Here is a 24612-nt window from a genome sequence, read left to right as displayed (position 1 = left end):
TATACTTAAAGAATAAGTTTAGGTTCCAATGAGGATGAGTGGTGTCTTACAGTTCTCCCATCATTTATGATTTTCACACACTTGAAATAGATAATGATAAAAAGGTAGATGGAGCTATAGAGGGGAAACGTTTTCCGACTGACTGGAATAATACTGAACTCAACTACTGCCTACGTGGACTTTAAAGAACTGTGATGGAGCAGATGTTACTTGCTCTCATGTCCACAGACAGGTTGACCGCTCAAACCTACCCAGTGATTCCATCCCGGTAATTTGCTTCCACACAGATCAACCACTCACTCACTGTCATCGTCAATTCTGACTCAAGAGTGTCACACAGTCAGCGCTACATTGCAGGACAGAGTAGAACTGCCCCTGTGCATTTCCGAGACTGTAAATCTTTACTGGAGTAGAGAGCCTCATCTTTCTCCCACGAAACTGGCAGCTTTGAACTGATGACCTCTTGTTCAGTAGCCAACCTGTACCCAGCCCATAGGGCATTTTTATGATGTCACATGAGGTGGCTGTGAGTAGGAATGCCCTTGACGACACCTGATGACAACACCGGTAGGACCCTAGTTGTTACTCATCAACAGTCCCTGTGTCTGCTGGATGTGACAGAGGTAAGTGCTTTCCAAGGAAATTAGTACAAAATAATGCACTGAACATTTCCAAATTAGTACAAATAATACACTGAACATTTCCACTGACCACATGCTGAGAATGGTAAAACTTATCATTTCTATCCAGTGTGTGTAAAATGAAAGCATTTTTCCAAATCTAAAAATGCACAGATGCACAGGATGAAACTTTAATTTTAATAGTGCTTTTTTTTGGTTCTAATTAAGCCAATTGTAGATCTCTTTGTGGCTACACAGTAATTTTCCTTAGGTAGTTAATTAGAGACTTCCAATTTATACCTGTGTCTGACTGAACACAAAGGAAAGGAGTAAAGGTAAATTAAGATTGGAAAAGCCTCAGATGACAGAAGAGATTGCAAATGCTATTAAAGATTTAAGCGGCTGGGGGAGTGACGGAATGCTAACTTTATGGCGTTCTTGGATATTTGCATAGTAGAATACTCTTGTTAGACTTGGAAATGTGGTGAAATATATAGAAGTCAGATGGAAAGGGAATTTTTGCCACCTTATAATTTGAAAATAGCAGACTAACGTTCTAAAGCAGTGATTCACTCTGTGTGTGTGTCTGTCTCTCTGTGTCTCTTTTGCTCTTTCTCTCTCTCTCCCCTTCTCCTTTTATTAAAATCCTTGGATCTTTTTTAATTCAAACTCATCAGAAATTTCCTGGGCCATTAAAACATGTATATGGGTGTCTGGCGTGGGGTCACTTTAAGACGGTGGTTAGAATGGTGGGTTTCTGCAGGCCACGGAGTCACACCCATACAGCCTTGCCTCTGGACCCAGGCCAAGTAATTTCAGAGCCTGCCTCTGCACTGGCTACTGGGAGGAGCTGTAGCAAGTCACTTCATCAGTGAGTTTTTATTTTCTTCTTTCTAATATGATGATAACATTATGTTGCAATGTAATACTGAGGACCTTTTCTATTTTGAAATAATTTTTAACTTACGTAAGTGTCTCCCTTGATGTCGAGGCCAGAGCAAGTGCTCAACAATGTGAGAATACACCCCCTGCTAAGGTTTTCAAAATCTCTCTTCCTACTATCTCAGCTGAGTGGAAAAAATCAAACACTATGTTTTTCTGCCACAAAAATCAATGATCAGTTTTGTTCCATCCTGTTCCTCCTCAGATCTGGCATCAGCTGCACATCAGTACTGCTTCCTCTGACCCAAGCGGCCTAATTACCCGAAGTCCCTGAGCACTCACAAACAAAAAGGACACAGTGTTCCAGTCTGTTAAATCTGCCCGAGATCTTAGAAACCAGCAACCAGCTTGGGAGTCTCCACAACACTTTTTCTCCTGACTGTTGGTTACAAATTTGAGCATTCCCTCTACCATCCATCTGATGGTACCAACCATAATCATAAGTACAAGAGTCCGCAAACTCCTCACTTCTGACCTGATGGCTCTCTCCATTCCCAACAATTCAATAATCTTCTAGAACAGTTCACAGAACCCATAAGAAAGCATGGCACGCTATCTGCTATATACATCAACCACCACATCTTTCACCTAATAGGATGCTTCTGTGGCTAGAGTCTTTATTGAGAGACTCATTATGTAGAAATGATGATTGAATCACATCCCTCACAAGCCTGTCTTCTGAGATGTCTCTAGGTAGGCTCAAATTTCTACCCTTTCAATTAGCAGTCAACTACATTGACTGTTTGCATAACCTCTGGACCCCAAATTGGCTAGTAGTCTATTAGTCTTTTAAGTTTCATTGGCTTCTGTGTGAAATCTCAAATATGTATTTAAGGAATATAATACTCATCTTTTAACAAGTCATTTTTTTTTAAAATTTGGATTTAGTGCATGTATCATATCACTCCATAGTTCAATCATGCCAAGAAGAATTGTACAATTACTACCACAATCATTTCCAAACATTCTTTTTCTACATGGACTCTTTGACATCATATCCCATTTACCCCACCAGCACCACTGTACCCCCTTCCCCGCAAAACCCTTATTCTACTTTCTGTCTCTATTGTTTCCTCAATCCTGGGTTTCATACACAGAGAAATGGAAAAACATACAACACAACTTCAAGAGGGTGACCTTCAATGACATGACACCTCTGAGATACACCCTAGAACAAACAACACAATACAAACCCAAAACATAGAATTTTGGAAGCCAGATCAGGTACAGCATGCATCTTAGGGATGTGCTGACAAAGTGTGAACTGTTCAAGTCAGATTTATGCTTTTGATCTTCTATACTTGTCTCTCCAATGCACTCTGTTTAGTACTGCCACTTTCCTCCCACCCCTCAACTGTAGATAGAGGGAGTTCTCTGGAGACTTATTTCCTATGTGGTTCCCAAATGAATCTGGGGCTCCCACTGTCAACCATCGCCTTCTGCAAACTGGATTGTTACTATTTAGGCTCTGATACTAGTCTCTCCTTCAACTTCAGGTGATATGGTTTACAATCCCTCGGTGACTGATGATGGTGTGCTCGTTCCATGTGAACCTAATTGGCATCTCACTTATAGGGCTGCTAGTTTGGAAACAAGCCTTTAAGATCCCAGACACTATTTTATCTGATAGCTGGGCACCATCTAAATTCTTCACCATATTTTGCTCTAGCACCCATGTCTTCTGTGTTCCCTTTCTGAGGGCGAGTATTGAGCAGGGCCATCAGGTAAGAAGTAATTGTTCTCCAACTAGTCGTTGCAGCTAAGATTCAGTGCTAGCCCCAAACCCATTTCTGGATTTATGTTTTTTGCTGTTTATGTTTTGTTTGTTGCTTTCTTTTCTTTTCATTTTTTATTACTTGGGAGTTAATATATATGCTTTTATCATTCCGTAGTTCAATCTCGTCAAACAGAATTGTATGATTGCTTCCATAATCAGTTTCTAAATGTGCTTTTCCTTCCTGGTCTGGTTTTACATTTAGATCTTTGACCCACCTTGAGTTTGTTCTTGAGCATGGAGTGAGATATAGGTCTTATTTCTTTTTTTTTTTTTGCAGGTGGATATCCAGTTTTTCCAGTACCATTTATTGAAGAGGAAATTTACTTCCCATTTAATGTTTTGGGGGCCTTTTCAAAAACCAAAAGTTCTCTGTATGTGGGTGTTTTTATTTCTGGGTTTTCTGCCCTGACCTATTGATCTATGTACCTCATTGTACCAGTCCCAGGATGTTTTGACACCTGTGGCTGTATAGTAGGTTTTAAAGTAGTGCAAGGCCAACTCTTCTTTTTGAAGAGTACTTTGCCTACCCCAGACAGAGGAATTAGCTTTTATATTTCTTTGAAGAATGATGGTGACATTTCCTAATTTGAACAAACTTTTTTTTCTCCTTCAAGTTTGATGGAGAGTTTTGCTGGATAAAGTATTCTTGGATTGCGATTGTTATCTTGCCACTTTCGGAATATGTTGTTCCAATTCTGCACTTATTCTTATCTATTTACCTTTATATGTGACTGCCTTTTACTCTTTAGCTGCTCTCAGGATTCTGTCCTTTTCTTTGAAGTTAGATAATTTGACTACTATATGTCTTGATGTGTTTTAGGGGGTTTAATCTAATTGGTGTTCTTTATGCTTCCCAAATGATTATCATCTCCTCCTTTTTGATATTGAGGAAATTTTCTTCCAAGAATTCCCTGCTAGTTTAAATGTAGGCTTGTGTTTCTTCCTTCTCAGACACCCTAATCATTCGAATACTGTTTTACTTCATGATATCCCACATCATCCTCAGGCTTTCTTCAGATTTTTTGCTTTCTTGTTTGATTAGTTCTCTTGTTCACTGAATTCTGCTGGGTTATCTTCAAGTTCACTGAATTGATTTTCCACTTATTCTATTCTATTGGTCTTTGTTCTTTATTTTTTCTTTGTCATCTCTTAATTCCTGCATTTCCTTTGGGTGTGAGGATTCTAGTATCTCCATTTTTTTTTAATCTCTTTTCAGGATTGCTCCCCTAATTTCTTGTATGTCCCTAAGCAACATTCTCATGTATTCTTTATCTGGCAATCCGAGGGCTTCTTTTTCTGTGTATTGCATTGTGTTTGGGTAATCTTCAGTAATTGTTTCTCTTGATTTTTTGTGGCAGCTTCTGGAAGCTGTTGTGCCTCATCGTGGTTGTGCTGAAAATGTTGCAGAGGCTTCTGGGTTGTGTAGAGTGGGAGGGGCTGGCTCTTAGGTTAGGGGAGAATTAGATAGATACTGGAAAACATATTGTGTGTAGATGAGGAGGGAGTGTTAATTGGGTGGGTAGGAGGAATAGGATATAAGTGCTCAAGTGTATGTTTTAAGTGGTGGTATTAATCATAGGAAGTCTTCCAGTTAAGTATACTAACTTTTAATGAGTTGGAGAAGAGGGTTATGGGAGATAAAAATTGACTTGGTAAGTTGTAAGAAGGTATGTGCTACTGAAGTGGAGGAAACAGTGTCTAGAAATGATCGTGGTTGTGGTACATGAGGAATATATTAAATCTATCAACTCTGTATTTTGTGTAGAGAGAGTGCAGCCCTTCAGTTATTGTGTTTCTAACAGAAGGCCCTTTATTGTGGATTTCTGCACAATCCAGAATTACCTGCTTCTTGCATGTGGACCCAGGTTGGAAATAGGCTATTGTAGTGGATACCCAAGCAAGGAGGGATTTCCTATCAGGGTGCCTTCACAGTGTTCGCCAGCTGCCCAGCCAGGGGCAGTGGCTGCCACCCCCCCAAAAAAAGGGAAATTCCGGATTCCATTTCCACTGGTGGGGGCAAAGAGCTTTGTGGTATCTTTCGCAAATGAAATAAGAACACATCTAACAACCTCTTGGAGTTTGCTGCTGATTTGAGCTGCGTTTCTATCTCCCTGCAGCAGGCTCCTTCTCTGGATAGCTGGGGTTCTCCATCAGGAGAGCTGGCCCACAGTCATGTGACATGATCCTTCAGTGCCCTGATTCTGGATCCTGCTTCTACATTCCCAGGATTGGCCTGCTTTGGCAGTGGGGAGGGGAGCCTACCACAACTAGAGAGGGGAATTGAAGAGGGGATTTCAATGGCAGGTCTGGGGGGTGCGGGGTGCGGAGAGACCTCAGCAGGGCTCCACCATGTTCTCCGTCTGCGAGAATCGGAGTAGGAGATCGGAATAGAATCCCACAGTGCCGAGAATCTAGGCCCTGTGTCTAAGTTCCTAGACATGGCCTCCTTGCCAGTTGTCCTCTGAGCTACATGAAGAGAGCTCTAAGCAGAGAACTCTACTTTGGCTCCATCTTCCCAGAACTCTGCAAGTTATCTTTTGATAAAAGTACCTGCTCTTACATGGCAAATTCTTGTGAAATGTCCTTATCTTCAGACTTTAAAAACTGACTGACTCCCATGATTTGTCATTTTCTTTCCAGCTCCTCAGCTGTATTCTCGGGCTAATAGCCACTTGAAACTACTTATGACTTTTCTCCCACCATATCTGAGAATCTTGTTTTCTTTTGGTCTCTGGATTATTTATTCCATCCGATCGGGAAGTAGTGTTACTTGCACTTATTTACATACATATTAAATGTGGAGAACAGCTCTCGTTCCTTTTACATGCTTTTCTAGCAGACAGACTTGCTCACATTTATAACATCGAAACGTTCACCCCTTCAGGCAGAAATCCCGAGTCTCTGTGTGCCTTTGGTTAAGCTGCCTCAGTTGTGCATGCTGCCTCTTACACAAAGCAGGAAGCAGAAGGGTGTGTAAGTACTGAAAAAAATGACATTGTGTAAATGGTGCAAAGTATTTGCTGGTCGCCAAACACTAGATCAATTCAATGATAAAAACAAAACAACAACAAGAAGAAAAAACCCACCAGGATTTACTTCTAAAGAGTGGTCACTTAAAAATCTGTACGATGTAAAGCAATGCAATTTATCACTGGCACACAGCCTAGAATCTGAGAGATAATGCTGTGGACAGGTAACACTTCATTAAAAATTGAAAACATATCACTCGCATCAGTAGTATGCTCCTTGAGGCTGCCTCCGCTGGGTGCGTAATCTCTATGACAGTGGCTCCAATGAAGCCAAGTGAGGTGAATTTCGCAGACCAGGAAAATTGCATGAACTTTTGACAATGTTTCTTTCCAAGTTATTTATAAGGTAACAATAGCCAGGGATTTGAACCAATGGTTTTCAAATGGCACTCATCCCTCAGAGGGTAGCCAAAGCAGCAATCTTAAAGACACCTGAATTTCAGATGCTAGTTGTTGGAATTGGGTTTTATGAACAACATTCTGTTAGTTGGCATCTATTGCCAGAGATGTGATTTTCTCTGTGCTTTCTTAGGCTAGTGTTTTGGGGTTTATATTTGACATGACCTAATCTGAAATTAGTTAGAAAGAACACTGAAGAGAGAGACTTTTTACTATGAGCTCAACACCTAAATACAAACAACAGCAGTGTCTCAGGGGCTATTTTCCTAGAGATTGATTGGGCCTTATTAAATTTGGAGTCAGCCAAGAAGAATAGAACAGCTGTTGTGAATCTCAAACAAAAGCAAAACAGGCTCTTCTCTGTTTTCCTTCTTTGTGGTGTCCTTGTAAGCTTATAAACTCTATGGGCAAAGCTTGTCATACTTATGCTCACCCACTGGAAAGGAATGTTTGCATATACAAGGTAACACCACTAAGAATAGCCTAAGAGGTTTGCTCTGACTTACTGCTTAATTTGTGGCATTAGAAATGGTGTCTTAAAAAACTGAACCCTAAAGCTTCCATAAACAGATTTCCACAAAACTAAGCCTTTGAGTTTTCCCCTCTTGCACCCCCACCCTCCACGTGATGTCTTTGTCATCCTCCATGAGATGTATCTTTATTAAAACAGTCAAAATAAAGTTAGAAATTTAATAGTGGATATCCAGAAAAATAGTGGTTTAGTCATACTTGTCAAACCATCTTTGTACAGCAAAGACTTGAGAAACTAAGTATAAGAGATGCAGAAGACAACCTGCAATCTGAGGATCAACTGTAACCACCAAAAACTAGATTTAAAACGCCCAACTGATCAGACGAAGAAACTGATCTAATATAGTGAACAGAAAGAGTTCGAAGGGAAAGGCCGTGAAAGGCAAGCCAGTGTACTATGACCAACTTGAAGCCAAGAGAGCGGAAAAGCAGTGTATGGAGTAGAGGGCAGCTCCATGCAATCCCCAACAGGACACCGAGTGATCATGTAGACTAGAGCTACTTGAAATGAAAAAAGGCCCCAACTGTTCATTACAGTCAGCAAGAAGAGGCCATGCCCCTGCACCAGAGGAACATGCTTCCTGTGCCCTGCCTTCCTGGTACAAACTGTACAAGCAGTACAAACTACTCCTCAACCCCTGCAGCCATATAATCAGGGACAATTGTACAATTCTCTCCTTCCTCCCAATGCCAATGGCTACTTTATTGCCTGCCCCAATTGCCAATCCTCTCCACACCTGACAACACCACTTAGTAGGTGGTAGACTTCTCCAACATGGTTACAGCCATTATTCCCACCCTTCTCACCTGCTAACCTAGGCTGTCTGGGTGCATATAAGCCATCATTCTGCCCCTCCCACCCACTGATCCAGCAAAACTTCATGCCCCTCCCCAACCAGGCAAGAGGTGCCAGTATGAAGGAGGCACTGGTGACATGACCGTTCATGTGCCTGTCCCCCACCCACCAGCCCTATCAACCAAGACGCGGCCACTGCCCCCCAGCTAACTCTCCATACTTCACAGCCCATCTACTTTGTCCACCAAAGTGCCTTCAGGCTCTCTACAAGACCACAAATAGAGACCCATGATTACTCACCTAACAGTTTATCACACCCTCTTGTAGCTAGGTAGGGAGCACTGTAGTAGAACCGAACTAGCAAGCAAAGTCCAGTCCACCTGCTTGAATACATCCAACAAAACATAACAAAAAATTAGGATGGAGCAAACAAGCACACAATTAATAAATAAATATAAAAATACATTAATGCCTTAGAAACAATAGACAATATCAAACCACTTTAAGATAAGATGTCTCCAGCAAGTTTCTAAAATAAAGAACTAGGAAGCCTCCCTGAGGAAGAAAAGATAATGAAACTATTTGTTAAGAAAACCAGAAGAATTATAGAAGTATGCAAAGGAATTTCAAAAGTCGGTGAGGGGGAAAAAAAAAAGAAAAAAAAAAGATATATATATGTACATATATATATCTTTTTTTTCTTTTTATATATATATATATATATATTTATATATTTATTTCTATATATATAAAACATCTTTTAATTCTATTGTTCCATGAATTGTTTGTTGTTCCCTAATAAATAAGGTACACAAAGAGATCAAAGACTATTGAAAAAAAGACCAAGGAAAATACAGATAAAATCTAAAATTCATTAAAACAATACTAGGACAAAATGTCAAAATTACGAGAAAATTCAAACTTAAGAAAACCCCCAACTCAGTGCCATCACGTCGATTCCGACTCACAGTGAGCCTGTAGGACAGGGCAGAATTGGCCCTTTGGGTTTCTGAGAGTTTGCATCATCTTTACCGGACTTGCCATCTACATAGTTCTCCCTGGAGCAGCTTCTGGGTTTGAACTGCTGGTCTTGAAGTTAGCAGTTAATTTCATAGAACTATACCACCAAGGCTTCTAAGAGATCATTAGAAACCATGAAAAACAAATAAACAGAAATAAAACCTAGGCATCCAGGCGATTAACACTAAAATTTCAGCAACAATGCATTGGAAAGAAAAAGAGTAGAAATGAATCAAGGGAAGCCAGAATCAAATGACATATATAGAGGGCAAATCCTTTGATTCCAATTTGTGAGAGAAACAAGTAAGTAAAAAGGAAGAAAGCCTAGGAATTATGTGCTATCCAGCTAAGAGAACTATATTACACATTGAGTGGAATTCCAGACAAGAGGATACCAAAAAAAAAGTGTTTTGAAGATTTGCTGCCAGAAAGCTTTCTTAATATCTTGAAAGATGAGAAAATAAACATTAAAGAAGTTCAATGAACTCCAAATAGGATAGCGCACAAAAGAAGTCACCAAGACATAGCATAATAGAATTTTCAAAGCTACAGATAAAGACAAAGAACCCTGAAAACAGCTTAGGAAAAGTTTCATTTTACTTACAAAGGCGAATTGTTAAGACTGAACTTTGATTTTCCAGGAGAAACCAGGTAGGCAGGAAGAGAACATATGAAAATTTAAAAAAGAAGAAAAAACCCAAAAAGTAAAACACAAAGACAAAGAACAAACTCACTGCCACTGAGTTGTTTCAACCCATAATGACCAAAACTTAAATAGCCAGTAATGTTGTCTCTCATTTGTAAAAATTAGGCCAATCATACAAGAAACAGTGAATGACTTCAGAGATTCAACAATAACAGACAAAATCCCGTGATTAAAGGACAAGACACCATCACCCGGAAGCCAACGCTAAGAAAGAATTTTTAAAAATGAAATAAAATGACAAGATAGAAAAAGGACGCCTGAGAAACAAATCTGTGAATTGGCAATTTCAAAACAAAAAGAGGAAGAAAATGGTGCAGTTACATTACCTTCCATATTCAGCACAAGTTAAGGTGATATTAAGATAGGAGAGACTATTTAAAAGTTAGAAAAATTAAATAAAATTTCAAAGTAACCAAAAAGAAAATTAGTAAATCTCCTTACTAAAATAAAAATTAAAAAGACTCGGTAAATGCAAAATTAATAGTCACAAACAAAATGAGAAGAAAATTTATAAACAAAAAGAATGCAGCACAAAAAAGTATACAGCACAAAGAAATCATGAATAACATTTAAAAAAAACAAAATGGCAGTAATAAATTCATATCTATGGATAATTATATTGAGTATATATAAGTGTATCATTCAAGAGACAGGAAGTATCATAACAGATAAGAAAACATGACCAATCAATATGCTGCCTAAGAGGCACCAACTTTAGGCAAAAAGATACAAAATTACTAGGAAGAATTAAGGCGACAAGAATTTGGTTCTTCAACTTTTGAAGGGAAGGAGCTAGAATGTTTGGGTCTGCGAAGGTCTACTGACCGACAAAGTAAGGGACTTCACATTTCCTGACTCACAACCTGCTTTGTAGCCGTGAAGTGGTGTTTGACCTACTTTGATTTCATAAAGGGGAAGTAAAATCAAATTCAACACGAGCCCAAGGTCAAGTCCTATAAGACTGATCAGATAGTCTTTTATGCTCCAATATTTTTCACCAGTTCTACCACCAATCATCCCTCCTAAGCCACATTGCCTCTCTTGATAGGTACAAAAATCCATAGCAATCATTGCACAGAACTCTCAGACAATATGCATGATAATGGAATTTATCAGGAAAGTTAACAGGTTAAAATTAAAAATCAGAAATGCTCAGGATACAGGTGTTCCCCCCAGGGTTGTCTCTTCTCAGTACTGGTTGTAGGTATGCCTCTCTCTGGGTCTCAGAATCTCAGCTGCATGGTTGTTTGGCTGCCCTGCTCAAGCAAGCGTTACAAATCTCTTTTCGCACTGCCACTAAATGGCCAAAGGGGTACTCCACTCATCCCAAAGGCACTAAACTCCAGCTTCATGGGTCAGCGAACCTAATTCCCCAAATCAAATGCCTAGAGACAACCCAGGCCAAAAGTGAGCCTCTTGCCCCAATGGACTCAGGCCAAAAGCCCATCGTCACTCATGGCCCGCGTCTTGGTTCTGTCATTGTTGTTCCTCGGTCATCTTTGGCCAATCTCCAGTTAGAGTTCTACATCCATCATTTGCATATGTCCACCCAGTTATTTGGGGGGAGTTACAAAGATTAGGTCTAGAATAACTATACCAAGCTATTTACTGCCCCGCAATAGTCAAAATAGCTAGTACAAAGACAGACACCAATGGAACAGACTGAGGTCCCAAGAGTAAATACATCCTCTGTAAACAGCTGAGTCTTGGCAAAGGCCTGAAATCCATTAAATGAAAAAGAGACAGTGTTTTTAGTAATTGATGCTGGCAAAACTGGATATCCACTTGGAAGGAAATGAAGCAAGATCCATTCCTCATACCTTATACAAAAACTAACTGAATATGGATCAAAGACTAAATGCAAAACCTACCACTGTTTATGTTTATCAAACATAAACAAAGAATAGACAATAAACTAGATGACTAGGACTTTTTAATAAATTAAATATTTATGAACATAAAAAAAAACTCCCAAAGGTAATGGACATGTTCAGACTGGGAATGCATTTTTGGCAATGGCACATCTGACAAGGAAATTATCTCTGACCTTCATAAAAAACCTCCACACCCGAACAGCAAAAAGACAAATGATTCCATTAAAAATGGGAAAACAGAATGAACAAACTCATTACCAAAGAAGGCATTCATGTGAAAAAAGAAACAAGCAAACATGAAGTGATACACGCAAGCATTAGCCATTCACTGCCATGGAGGCAATTATGGCTCATCACAGAGTCGAAACCCCTGTCTCCATGGGAGAGCCTGGAGGTTTTGAACTTCAGATCTCTTGATTAACAGTGCAACATGTAACCACAGCGCCACCTTGGCTCCTGGAATCTTATTGTAGGTTTATAAATTAAAATCATGAGATTATGATTTCACCCTCACAATCAGAACAATGATTAAATAAACAGAAAACAACAAATGCTGGTGAGAGTTTTCAGCCATTGGAACACTCATAAACTGCTAGTGAGATTGTAGAATGAAACAAGCTGTGGGAAACATCATGGTCAGTCCTTTAAAAATTGATATATGTATGTATATTATATATATTTATATACATACACACACACACATATACCATCTATTATACTTAGATATATAGATTCCATATGGCACTAGTTGGACTGCTAACTGCAAGGCCAGCAGTTCAAAACCTCTAGCTGCTCCACAGGAGAAAGATGAGGCTTTCTCTCCCATAAGATTTACAGGTTCACTCGGTCATATAGGTCACTATGAGTTGGAACCAACTCTGTGACAGTGAATTTATATGATACTTCAATCGCATTATTTTATATAAACCATAAAGAAATATGAACCATGATATAGATAGGCATACACCACAACATAATTTATAATAGTGAAAAAGATGGAAATTAACTAAGTACTTACATGACCAGAGCAAGCATGGCCAAGCATGTGACCACAGCACATGGCCAAGGCAAAGACTCTGGGAGGTACATAAGAATAAATGGCAACAATGGTAATTGCGATTTCATTCACATGTTTTTAATAACAGTAATAACAATAAATAACGTATGAATGGATATATAGGTAGATTTGTAAGCAGAACAGGTGTGGCATATGGGAATGGCATATGGGAATATACCTACAATATACCTACAAACATATATAGGTTTTGCAGAGAATATGTCTAGATGAATATTTTATGTGCTGTAAATGATCCAGGTGTAGGGTAGAGTTACATGGGGCAAAGTTATATAAACACCTTAGCCATAACCAATACCTTAAAAGACTGGGTCATTGAGATCTAGGGCGTAGGGGACTTTGAGACATGCAGGCAATTGGTAAAGGTAATCTTCTACACTCCATATCTTATTTGATGAGTAATGAATGGCATCTTAAAAGTTAGTGAGTGGCCATCAAAGATAGTCTATTAGACCATCTATTAGTCTCTACTTATCCAGAGCAAACCAGAAAGAAGAAAAATCCAAGACTTAAGGAACTAAAGACTTCAGAGATCACAATTAGTTCAAAGTATGAATGAAGCTTACAAACCTCAGCCTCCACATCACCGAAGACCAGAAGAGCCAGCTCCTGCCAAGCAATCATGATGAACGGGTTTGATGAGGATCACAAGAGAGAGCCCTGAATAGAGTAGAAGAAAATTCAGAATCATAAATAAGACTGCACTTACTTGTCCCGTAGAGACTGGTGGAACCCTGGAGGCTATAGCCCTTAAACAAGCTTCAAACCTGGAACTGAACCTACCTCCAGAGAGCACCTTTCAGTCAAAAATTAAAACAAACAAACAAAAAACTACTGACAAGTCGATTCAGACCCATAATGGCCCTACGGCTTCCAAGGTTATGAGTCTTTCACTGAAACAGAAAGCCTTACTTTTCTAGATTGGCATCACTCGTGACTTCAAACTGCTGGCATTGCAGTTAGAAGCCTGTGATAGTTAGGATTATTATGCCAACCTGGCCAAAAGGAACAGGTGGGATTAATCACGTCACAGTTTGATTGAGGGCAGAGATAAATGACTCTGCAAGGCCCGTCCCTCTCTTTATTGCTCTATGGTGATCGGACCAGAGTGCTCCTGCTTTAGCTAGTTCTCTGCCTCAACCTGTGTGTTACACCACCTGTGGGCCCAGCCAACCCGTGGATCGTGGATCATGTTGCTAAAGCTTGAGGTTTCTTGGAGCCCTGCTTTGCCACTCTGCTGGTGCATACATTTGTAAAGCTTGAGGCTGGTGGATCTTGTCACCTTGCGTTGCTTGAGTTTGATATCCCATCTGGGCCTGCTTCACTAAGCTCCTGAGGTACTGACCGTTGCCGACCCACTCTGCTGTTGTTTGCTGCCTGTGGCCAGACTCTACCTGCCTTGTCTAGGAGAGGACTCTGCTATCTGCTTCCTTGACCTTGGACCTGGTAGTACATGTGAGTTGAAGGACTTCCAGTCTATTAACTATTCCATGAAAGTGAGTTGAACTGAGCTCTCTGTACTGCTGTGTGGACCAATTAGCTGTTGTATTCCTTCTTGCTCTATAAACCTATCCATACGTGTCCTGGTTTTGTTTCTCTAGAGCATTAGTTCTCAATCTGTGGGCCATGACCCCTTTGGGGGTTGAACAACCCTTTCACAGGGCTCACCCAAATCATAACAGTATCAAAATCACAGTTATGAAGTTGAAATGAAAATGATTTTATGGTTGGGGGGTGGGGGCTCACCACAACATGAGGAACTGTATGAAAGGGTCGCAACATTAGAAAGGTTGAGAACCCTGTCTAACACAGAGGCGAATGTGTGTGTCACCAACTAACTCACTTGAACTCTTCTAGTCAAACTAGTCAAACAATAGGAAGGTCTATAAAGCAAACAAGTGAGCGTTGATGGCACTAACAATTAAGTCAATTGTCCAAAGTCACCATCTGGTTCAAAGGAGAAGCTTGAAGCGCTCTGCTCCTGTAAACGTTTTCAGCTTTGAAACTACGTACAGCATTGCTAGGAGTTGAGATTAACTCAAAGGCAGTAGGATAAAGTGAACAATAACACTTTTGAGGAGCACATTTCTCAGAACAGCCAATTGTAAAAAACTGAAAGGGCAGCATTCACCCCCTACCCTGAAGAGTGTAGAGGCCGAAAGGGTAAAGAAGAAAGGATGAGTGGCAATGAGGGACCCAAGGAAGAGTCCGTTACATTAAGGAGCACACCTAACTTGACAAAACAAAGTAAGAATAAATTCTTGAATAGGAAACAAAGTTTCTCTGTAAACTTTTGCACAAAGCACAATAAAATGTTCTAAATAAATAAAAAATAATTATAACCAATAATTATAACCTGTTTGAATGCAACAGTGATTCATGGAAACAGATATTGGTAGGAATTTGCCTTAGAAAAATAGGACATCCCAAAGCAAGCTCTCGGGATCAAGTTTAAAACAAAGGGCAGAGTGCTGTAGGACATAAATGTAAGACAAAACTAAAAAGAAACTAACAAGCAAACAGATCCCCTCACAATATAAACATATCTCTTTTAAACCATTTTCCTAAAGCAAGAGTACCTGGCATGTGCAAATGAAGTTCACTGGAACCTTAAAAAAATTGTCTTAATTATATTAGCACCAATAACTAATACAGAGTGACTTTTTTCAGCAAGAACTTTGAAATATTTAAGTTACAGATGAGAAAACGGATTTTCATTACGATATCAGACACCTGCAATTAAAATGGGTAGGCAGTCTTAACAGACCGTTCGATGTAAAAGAAGACTGCTTCCACGAGAGTCAATGCCGTAACACTGCAGCCTGTCGGAAGGGTGAGGGTCCTCGCGATGCTGTCTTCGACTTGAGTCGTTATCTAGTTAGCAGCACTTAGCGGAGCTAGGTGAAAGTCTTGTCCTTGAGCGTGCGTTAGTGCAGTCCGGTACCCAGCAGCGAGCTGTAAAGACTGGAGATTTAAAGGCACTGGGAATTCTTCAGGAGAAAGGCCTGGAATTCTGCTTTCAGTAGGTCTGGAAAACCAGGAAGCATGAAATAAAAAGTAAATAGGAAGAAGGTTTTTACTTTTTTCTCCTCAAGATACGGTTCTCTCTTATAGTCCCTATAGGTCAGGTTCTACAGGGAATCAATTGGCAAAATAGAAATGTAGCTTCAGCCCTCGCATCCCAAAGCCAAGTACAGCAGTGTGGCTTTGCTGCTGAGAGACAACAGCTTAAGAACTGGCATGGTGACAGAAACTGACATGCTCTCCCGGAGCAGAATGTCTCTAAGACAACCTAGTTTGGGCTCAATAATGGTTCACAAAATTGTATTTTTACTGATATAATTGGGTAATTCAACACAATAAACTTAAACCTGTATGGGAAAATGAAAGAACATTGCTGATTTGTTCCAGGAAATGAGTGCATTCACACTTACCCTATTCATGTGGATTGGGCCAAGGCCCACAGGAGATTGTATTCACGACTATTGCTACAATCAATGGAATCATGGGTACTGAAGAATTGCAGTTATTTACTGGAAATAAGTCACAAATTCAGGGGAGATTCACAATCTTTGAGCATGAATCACTCTAAGTTTCCACAATTGCTTTTGGATGTGTGAGCCTTTGTGATTGACTTGTCAAGCATCTGCCATATCATTTCAAGATGATTCTATCCTGTCTACTAGAACTATGTCAAGAAGACAAAGGATCCTGCAACTTTAGATATAAATCGTGTAAATATAGAAAACTCAGGAAATATCCTGTCATTTCTGGCGACATTCCCATATAGTTTTTAAAAAATGATTGTAAAAATTAAAGTTTAATCGATGCATAACCTGCCCCCCACCCCCCAAAAGGGGACAAACAACAGAAACACAGGTGAAGGGAGACAGCAGTTGGTGTAAGATATGAAAATAATACTAATTTCTAATTTATCAAGGGGTCATGAAGGTGGGAGGGACGCAGGGTGGGGAAAAAGAGGAGATGATACCAAGGGCTCAAATAGAAAGTAAATGGTTAGAAAATTATGATGGCAACATGTACAAATGACTTGATACAATTGATGTATGGAATGTTATAAAAGCTGTAAGACTCCCAAATAATAAAAAATTAAAGTTTATACTGCTTTGAAAAAAAAGGCTTACCCAGATTGTTATACTACAAAATTCATGAAAATATTTAATTTTATTTCATACAGAAAAAACTTTTGTTGTTTTAAAACTTTAGTAACTAGTAATAGTACTTTGTTTAAATGAATAAAGTAAAACTATTTTCATAGTTTTTGTATTAGTGCTATAAACCTACATTTGGTACATTTACATATGTATTATGTATTTTTGTATTAGTGCTAAAAACCTACATTTGGTACATTTACATATGCTTAGCCACAATACACAATACACACAATACACGCAAAACTTTGAGGCTGTACAGGTTTCAGAATAAGGAAATGTTCTGACTTAGAGAAGTATAAATACTATTTAAATACTCACATGAGCTGAAATTAATAGACAATAAATATCCCATACCCATGCATACCATGTCAATATATATTACAAGATTAACAGCAAAAATACTTTGAATTTTTTCAGACAGTGTGATATTTTGTAACAACAAAAGAGACTTGTATGTTATTGACTATTGTCATACATAAAATGTCTACATGTCTGAAAATAACTATTTCCAGTTATGAAAACTCTAATAACAATCCCAAAGGAAGCTTCATAAACATGATTTTTAATAGAGGAAACTTTAACATGTCTCTACACAGAAAGGCCTATTTATTTGAGAGTTTATATGAGATCTAGATGGAATAGATGCTTTTAGAACACGACAACTGAAAAAAGGAGATCGACCTACTTTTCCCAGCAGTCAACAATTGTTAAGTGGCTTCTATATGCCAGTTAATCATGCCAGAAAAGGGTAATATTGAGACATTTAAGAACCAGACCCTGCAATCCAGTAGCCTTTACTAAGCTAAACTAAGAAATATAATAAACAGAAGGGGGCAAAAACAACAACGACTAAAACCCTTGGACGAAAATTCTTAGATATTGAGTGCAGAATAAAGTAATTAATTCTTTTGGAGAAAGAAGATGATACTTTTTTAAAAAGCTGATGGTGCCTGGCTATCAAAAGATATAGCATCTGAGGTCTTAAAGGCTTGAAGGTAAACAAGCGGCCATCTAGCTCAGAAGCAACAAAGCCCACATGGAAAAAGCACACCAACCTGTGCAATCACGAGGTGTCTAAGGAATCAGGTATCAGGCATCATCAGAACAAAAAAATCTTATCATAGTGAATGGGGTGGGGGGAACTGCTTGGTGGAGATCCAAAGCCCATTTGTAGGCCACTGGACATCCCCTTACAGAAGGGTATCAGGGAGGAGACGAGTCAGTCAGGGTGCGATGTAGCAAAGATGAAAAATACAACTTTCTTCTTGTTCCACCATCATGTTCAACCTTCATTCAGGTTTAGTAAATCCTTGCTGCTACATTGCGCTTGATTAAGCCTCACTAGGCATCCCACACCCTTATTTCCATTGACTTTAGTTCACTTGTTCCCTTGTCCCTGGGTTGGTTGCCCACCCCCTTCCTTTCTCCACCTGCCCTTATCCCATATCCCCCGGAACCATCAGTTCCATTGTTTTCATCTCTGAATTGTTTATCCTGCCTATCTTATCAAGAAAGACATGCAGAGACATTAATAAGTGCAAAACTAGGCAAGGCCAAACAAAACAACAAAGGAAGACAAAACCAACAAAACAACAAAATAACAACAAAAAGAAAGCCAATGACAAAAAAGGAAAAGCAGAGTCCTGTCCCTAAAGTCTAGTTTTGGTATTCCCCGGGGATTTCATCAATATGCTTCCCTTGCTGCTCTGTCGCATTCCCTTAGTGTTTCGCCCACCCAAGGGGAGGGTATTTTTTATATCTCCACAGGAGAGGGAGAGAGAGAGAGTGAGAGAGACCACGCTTCAACCCAGTGCACCAAGACGTTAATACAACATACAGGCATGTACCAGGAAACCACTAGAGAGGTCTGCAGGGCTGGCCAAAATCCCAACTATGTGGATCCCTCCCCCCAAAAGAATGCACTTCAGAGGACAGCATTGAAGCTACAGCTTCGGGGGAGGGGCATGTCTGATTAGAGCACACAGGAGAAATGTAGAGGGGTGGAGAATAAGAGGATCATATCCTGTCCCACCACGCCCCAACGCCGATATTCCTGCTCAGAGCAGACAATGCACAGAGAGGACCATAGGGCTGACCCCACCATGAGAAAGGACATCCCTCACTGAACCATAGCTCTACGGGGGACAGCACTGCAGACACCACGTGGGAATTCGTGCTCGATCTGACCCCATCACACTGGGGTGAGTAAACACTTTTTAAAAAACTCAGTGTTTTCCTTGGGATAATTCCCAGTCGAATAAGCAATTCAAGTGGTAATTTTTAATTCAAAGACTTTTGGAGACTCATTGCATTAACCTAGGCCCATATAATGTGTATAGTTCAATATTTTTTTTTAATTGTAGTACAACCATCTTTTCAGGTGAAATCTTACTCAAGTAGAAATAAATCAAGCATGAAGAACTTCTACACAGAACCATAAAGAGATAAAAGTTGAATGAGTATTATAGCTAGTGAAATCTTTGCCTAACAAAGGTAGGCTATACTATTTTCATTTTTATATAATTTAAATGTAGCACATTAAAACACATCTATGAGTTTTCATAAGCACTACTTGTAGTCCCTGCTGTTCACCATTACCTTTTTCATTAATGAGAGCAAGTGAGAGGGGAAAAAAGTAGGGAAAAGAAGTGGAGTCAAGGCCAGGGTGAACTGAAGACTGGAAATCAAGTCCTCTTGGTCTTTCCGGGACACCAACTTTACTCTTTTGTTCCGATGGTTCAAGTCACCTTGACACCCTAAGAGACCAGAGTAAAGATCATTCGGGCTTCAGGTTTTCATTAATACCCTCTCTAATGATCATTTTCATACAACCTCTGGAACTCATTATTCCCTAAATCGCTACGCACAATAGGTATATTAACAACATTGTAGAAAGAGGAACCATCAATATATTTCCCCCCAGTTTTTGCCACGGAGCACAGATTGCCGCCTTCCAAGTGTCTAAAGAACTGAGAATTCTATCCCTGCATCCTCTAAACACCTAGCAGATCTGCACAACAATTTGTTTGATTGACAGGAGAGAATTATTTCAAATGCCAGTGGGTAGCCTTCCAGGGAACAAGACTACAACAAGAGTGTTTTTCCTCCTACTGCTAATGGCTAATCCTGGCAGTGAGCTTTCAGCTGCTACTTCCCAACATGGGTACTCTTTCAGGAAATGTGCCTGCCACAGCCTGCCTTAAACAGAGATGATGTCAAGATGCAGAGAAAAGGAATCCATGTAAGACTACTGGACTCCATTAGCATCATATCCATTTTTATGAGATGGAGTTAGATAGAAGAGTAAATAGGCTTCTGCCCAGACAGAAAGCCCATTTGTTCATATGATAACCCACTAGCTTCTGAAGATGAAATAGCCCAACCTGATAACCCCCAATATAGGTTTTCATATAGAACATATTGTCCTTTTGTTAGTTCCTCCTACTTTGGTGCCCTGGATGGGAGCAGCAGATCTACAGAAACCAAGAATGACAACAGATCTTAGCCAAATTGGAGCTTACACAGTTGTTCATGGCCTGAGATGACAACACAGGTGACGACTGAGGTACACATGTGCAAGCTGCCTTAGGGAGAAAGGTCCGTTCTCGTGCCCTTTTATGGCACTCCAAAGCCCACGAAGATTGTCCTTTGCCTTGTGACTCTAGCTTTGCTTTGAAATTCTGGCACAGTTTTGGTGTGGTTGCTATACTTAGAGGGAACACAATTAACATTTATTTTAATGTTCTAACATTTTTAAAATACAATAACTGCCAACTAGAATGGTAGTAGAATTCAATCAAGAAATGATAAAACAGTGCCCGGGGAAATCCAGCTTTGAGAAAGGCCAGTTTGGGAATGGGCGTTTTACAACATTTCCTCTGTCTGTTACCCAGAGGATGGCTTTGAGAGTCAAATTGCATAGTATCTTACTAATGAAGACGAATGAGTTGATATAAGATGTGTTCACAAAAACCAGGCAGACTATAAACTTCTTCAGGCTTTGAAATGTCTATGAAAAGTGGGTAAGGACTCTCAGGAAAGAATACTAAATTTGAAAAATAGTGTTTTCCCTTTGTTTTAAAGGTTAGAAAATTGGTATATGCCAGCTCAGAACAGGAAGGAAAGTAAAAAAAAGTGCACGCTCACAAAGTATTATAATGTATGACTTGGGCACTCTTCCATTGATATGGAATTAAATTACTTCAGATATTTGCTGAAACCCATGACGTACCTATCCTTGAAAAAAATGCTTGAAATAGAAATTATACTTATGTTTTTTATCATCAGAATGGAGGTGACAGAAAACATCAAAGATTGAATACCATGGGGAATTCCTGCTTATTCAGGCTCAAGGAAAGTCCGGTTTTATTATGCTGGACTTCCTGTAAGAACATGTTAAAAAGGTTCTATGTGAGGTACTATGTAAACTCTAAGAACAAGTGCTTTGGTGAGGCACTGACTGATTAGGAAGTCTTCACAGAAAGAGGGGCCCTAGTATGCTCAGGTGTGAAGGGAGGGAGGAAAGGAAGAGCAGGACACCCATGATCTATAGCATGTGGAAGCGCATGTCATGTCTGAAGAAAGGCAAGGAAACCACAGGTGAGGGACCGGTAACAGGCCTGGCTACCATCCTCCTTTCAGTTTGTCCTGCTGTGATTGCTTACAGACCGCTGTGATGCTAGAAGCGGTCCCACTGGTCATTCAAACACGCACAGGGCCATTCAAAGTATGCCGGTTTCGGTGGTGTGTCCCAACTTAGAAAGACTGAGAAGAAAGGCTTGGGGACCTAATTACAAAAAGGATCTAATGGAAGTGCTATGGGTAAAACAGAAGACACTTAGAATGAGCAATGGCTATCTCAATGGACTTTATCACAGCAAAGGTCCTAAAGATGGTGGAAAACTGGCAAGTGTTCTGTTTTGTTGTACACGAGGTCCCCAAATCCACAGCAACTAACAGGGTTCGCAGAGATGAAGGGGGATGTGCATGGAGCCAGTAATTATAAGTGTACCATAAATAAGCTAAACAATCCTTGGTCTAATATGTGTGTCACAGGCGTAAGAAATCTATCCTTTGAAATGTGTGTGTCTAGAATTGACAACACAGATCTTCATTTAATTCACAGGTTTTATTTACGTACTCTCCCAAACCCCACATGTTTTATTTAAATTTCGCGATGAAGCAAATTATAAAGGACACATTAATAACTACACATCTGTTTAAGTTGTCAATGATTTTTACTGATAACAGAGTAGAGATTCATTTGCATGTACTACCTATTTGAAGGTAAAGATGCAGGGACCACTGCCGTCTATTTCGACTCAGAGGATCACGACAAGGTTGGCGTGTCATGGAAGGATCAGCCCCAGATGCATGGCCATCGCGTAGAGCCACTGTATAAGAATGTTCTTGGTCGTAAGCTTCAGGGAATCAGAGCACCAGGCCTTTCTTTCGCAAAGCCACTGAGTGGGCTCAAACCACCCGCTGTTCTCGCATCAATCACAAATCCCTGTGCCCCAAGACTCCTTTAGACTTGGAAGGAAAACAAACCTGAAATTGGTGAAGAAGAAGCACATGCGTAGAACTTTGAAGTAAGAAACAAAATTGGTCAAAAGGGCTGTAAGTAGCTTAGACACCAAATTCTAGGAGAATAGAATTTCCCTTGACATTGAAAAGCTGGGAAAGATAAAACTGAGGAAAAACCCACTTGTATGACGTCTGCCTCTTTGGCTACCTCTTGCTGGTTCCTTTCTCATTAGACTCTGGCAAGGAGAGTCAGAAATGACTTTTTCCATTGCAAAGCTTTTGTCTCAGCATCTTCAAAGCTAATAGCCATGGGGTAATGACTCTTCCTTCATCCTAGTCTCAGTGGGCTACACCCTCTTTAGATGTGGCACTGGCTCCCCAGAAGCCCCTTGGCAGCTCTAGTATTGACTTCATAACCCTTGGTCCCCCCGTCCAATCCTGAATAAAAAGTACCCTCCGTGGCTATCAACTTCCTTCCTGGCGCTCCAGCCAGCAAAAAGTTGCCACCATCTGATAACGCCACCACTTCTTGGTTACCCCAGGCTTAAGGATATGTACTAATCTCTGGTTACTTCACTGTTTTCTTTCTGTTCTTTTAGCTCCACTATCACATTTGTGACTAATTACCTATATTAAATCACCTTTGTTTGAAAAACATAGCATCACTTCTCTTTCACTGACTAAACCTTAAATTACATGCTCATTGCCAGCAGTAGGTCCAGGCAAATGACTCACGAAGACTGTATTCTTAGAGTGAGCTACTGAGCTGTGTGGGTTTAAATGCAGTGCTGCCATGCATTCCATCGGAACGTGAGGTACTGGTGACCAATGGCATGTAATGGAATCATGCGTTCTTAAATTATCACTTGGGATTACTTGGGATGAGCTGTACCTAGAAGCCAGTAATTTTGGAAAACAATTACATGTTGGACTTAATTATTATCATAATGTGATTTTAAGGACTGTAGGTTGAGATTTCTGCTTCTGGAGAGTTAAGAGAAACAAATTCAGGACATTTAACTATCAGCACTAGACATGGTCAAAAAATGTCCACAGTAGCCCCCAAATAACTTATTGGTTTGCTTTGTAGGGAAGAGCAGAAAATCTGGTTTTACATGATGCTGAATTATAATAGAAGGTGAACTCCTACCCTTGTTAAATACAACTTTTTAAAAATAATGTTATTAAGAAGGAAAGAGTGAGGACTCTGAGTGGAAATCTTTGTGTGGATAAGGAAGAACCTGAGATAGGCGAGCCTCCTTCGCCATGTAGAAAAGGGTCTCACTTCTTGACCAGACTGATTTTCTCTGTCTGAACCAACCAATCAACCAAATCTCCACCATAGTGTCAATTCTGACTCGTCTCAAACCTATAAGAGAGTGGAACTGCCCTGTAGGATTCCGAAGCTATAAATCCTTACAGGAATAGAAAGCCTCAGATTTTTCCAGGAGAGTAACTGGTGGTTTTGAACACTTGATCTTGCAGTTAACAGCCCACTTCATAACCCACTATACCACCATGGCTTCATTTGTCTGAAGACGCTGTTACAATCTTACCCAAGGCAGTTACTTTGCAAGAGGATAATTGTTCTCCTTAAAGGAACCACACCATTCACCATTGTTTCCGTATCATTAACTAGAGTCTAATTCCATAGTCTCTAGTAGAGACAGATACAAATAGCTTACACATGAGAATATTTGCAACTTGTTTCCGATTTGTAGTAGCCAAGTCTGGTGAATATGGATAGGAAGATTTGCTAAAGTTAATAGCCTAAGGATAATGGAACTAAGACTGCATGAAAACAAAGTTTTACTTTGAGTGCACTTACCGCAGACACCAGAATTCTTGTGTCAGCTTGACAAACTAGTATTGAATTTGATATGTGGCTTCGTTAATTGATTAAACCAGGGCTCAATGGTGACCTATGTTCAATGATAGTTAGCAGCAGATTGAAGATAACTTCTCTGGCATAATATAGAAAAAGGAATCCAAAAACTTGGGTTGATAGAAATATTAGAATGGATTTACTGGATGTGACTCATCCCATTACCTTCTCACAACGGTCTAGAGGATATTCCATTCCCTTGGGTATTAAAATAAATGCATTAGTGAGAGGAGAGTCTGCATCATGGAAAAGCTGAC

At 39.8% G+C, this 24612-nt stretch overlaps 1 protein-coding gene and 1 pseudogene across 1 annotated transcript in view; one reads left to right on the top strand and one right to left on the bottom strand.

Moving 5' to 3' along the window:
- The window catches only part of LOC101642517, a 178303-nt pseudogene extending 177993 nt beyond the window's left edge, over window positions 1–310 (bottom strand).
- Window positions 311–536: 226 nt separating this feature from the next.
- Window positions 537–24612, top strand: part of LOC115868682 (cytochrome c oxidase subunit 7C, mitochondrial-like) — a 33009-nt gene continuing 8933 nt past the window's right edge. Inside the window, exon 1 of the mRNA XM_045287655.1 lies at window positions 537–623. Coding sequence (XP_045143590.1) covers window positions 537–623 — 87 coding nt within the window. The remainder of the gene's footprint in view (window positions 624–24612) is intronic.

Source organism: Echinops telfairi, unplaced genomic scaffold (assembly GCF_000313985.2).
Source record: "Echinops telfairi isolate 266 unplaced genomic scaffold, ASM31398v2 ScPeMD7_18;HRSCAF=68, whole genome shotgun sequence".
NCBI classification, from domain to species: Eukaryota; Metazoa; Chordata; class Mammalia; order Afrosoricida; family Tenrecidae; genus Echinops; species Echinops telfairi.
This window is presented reverse-complemented; position numbering and strand designations above follow the sequence as displayed.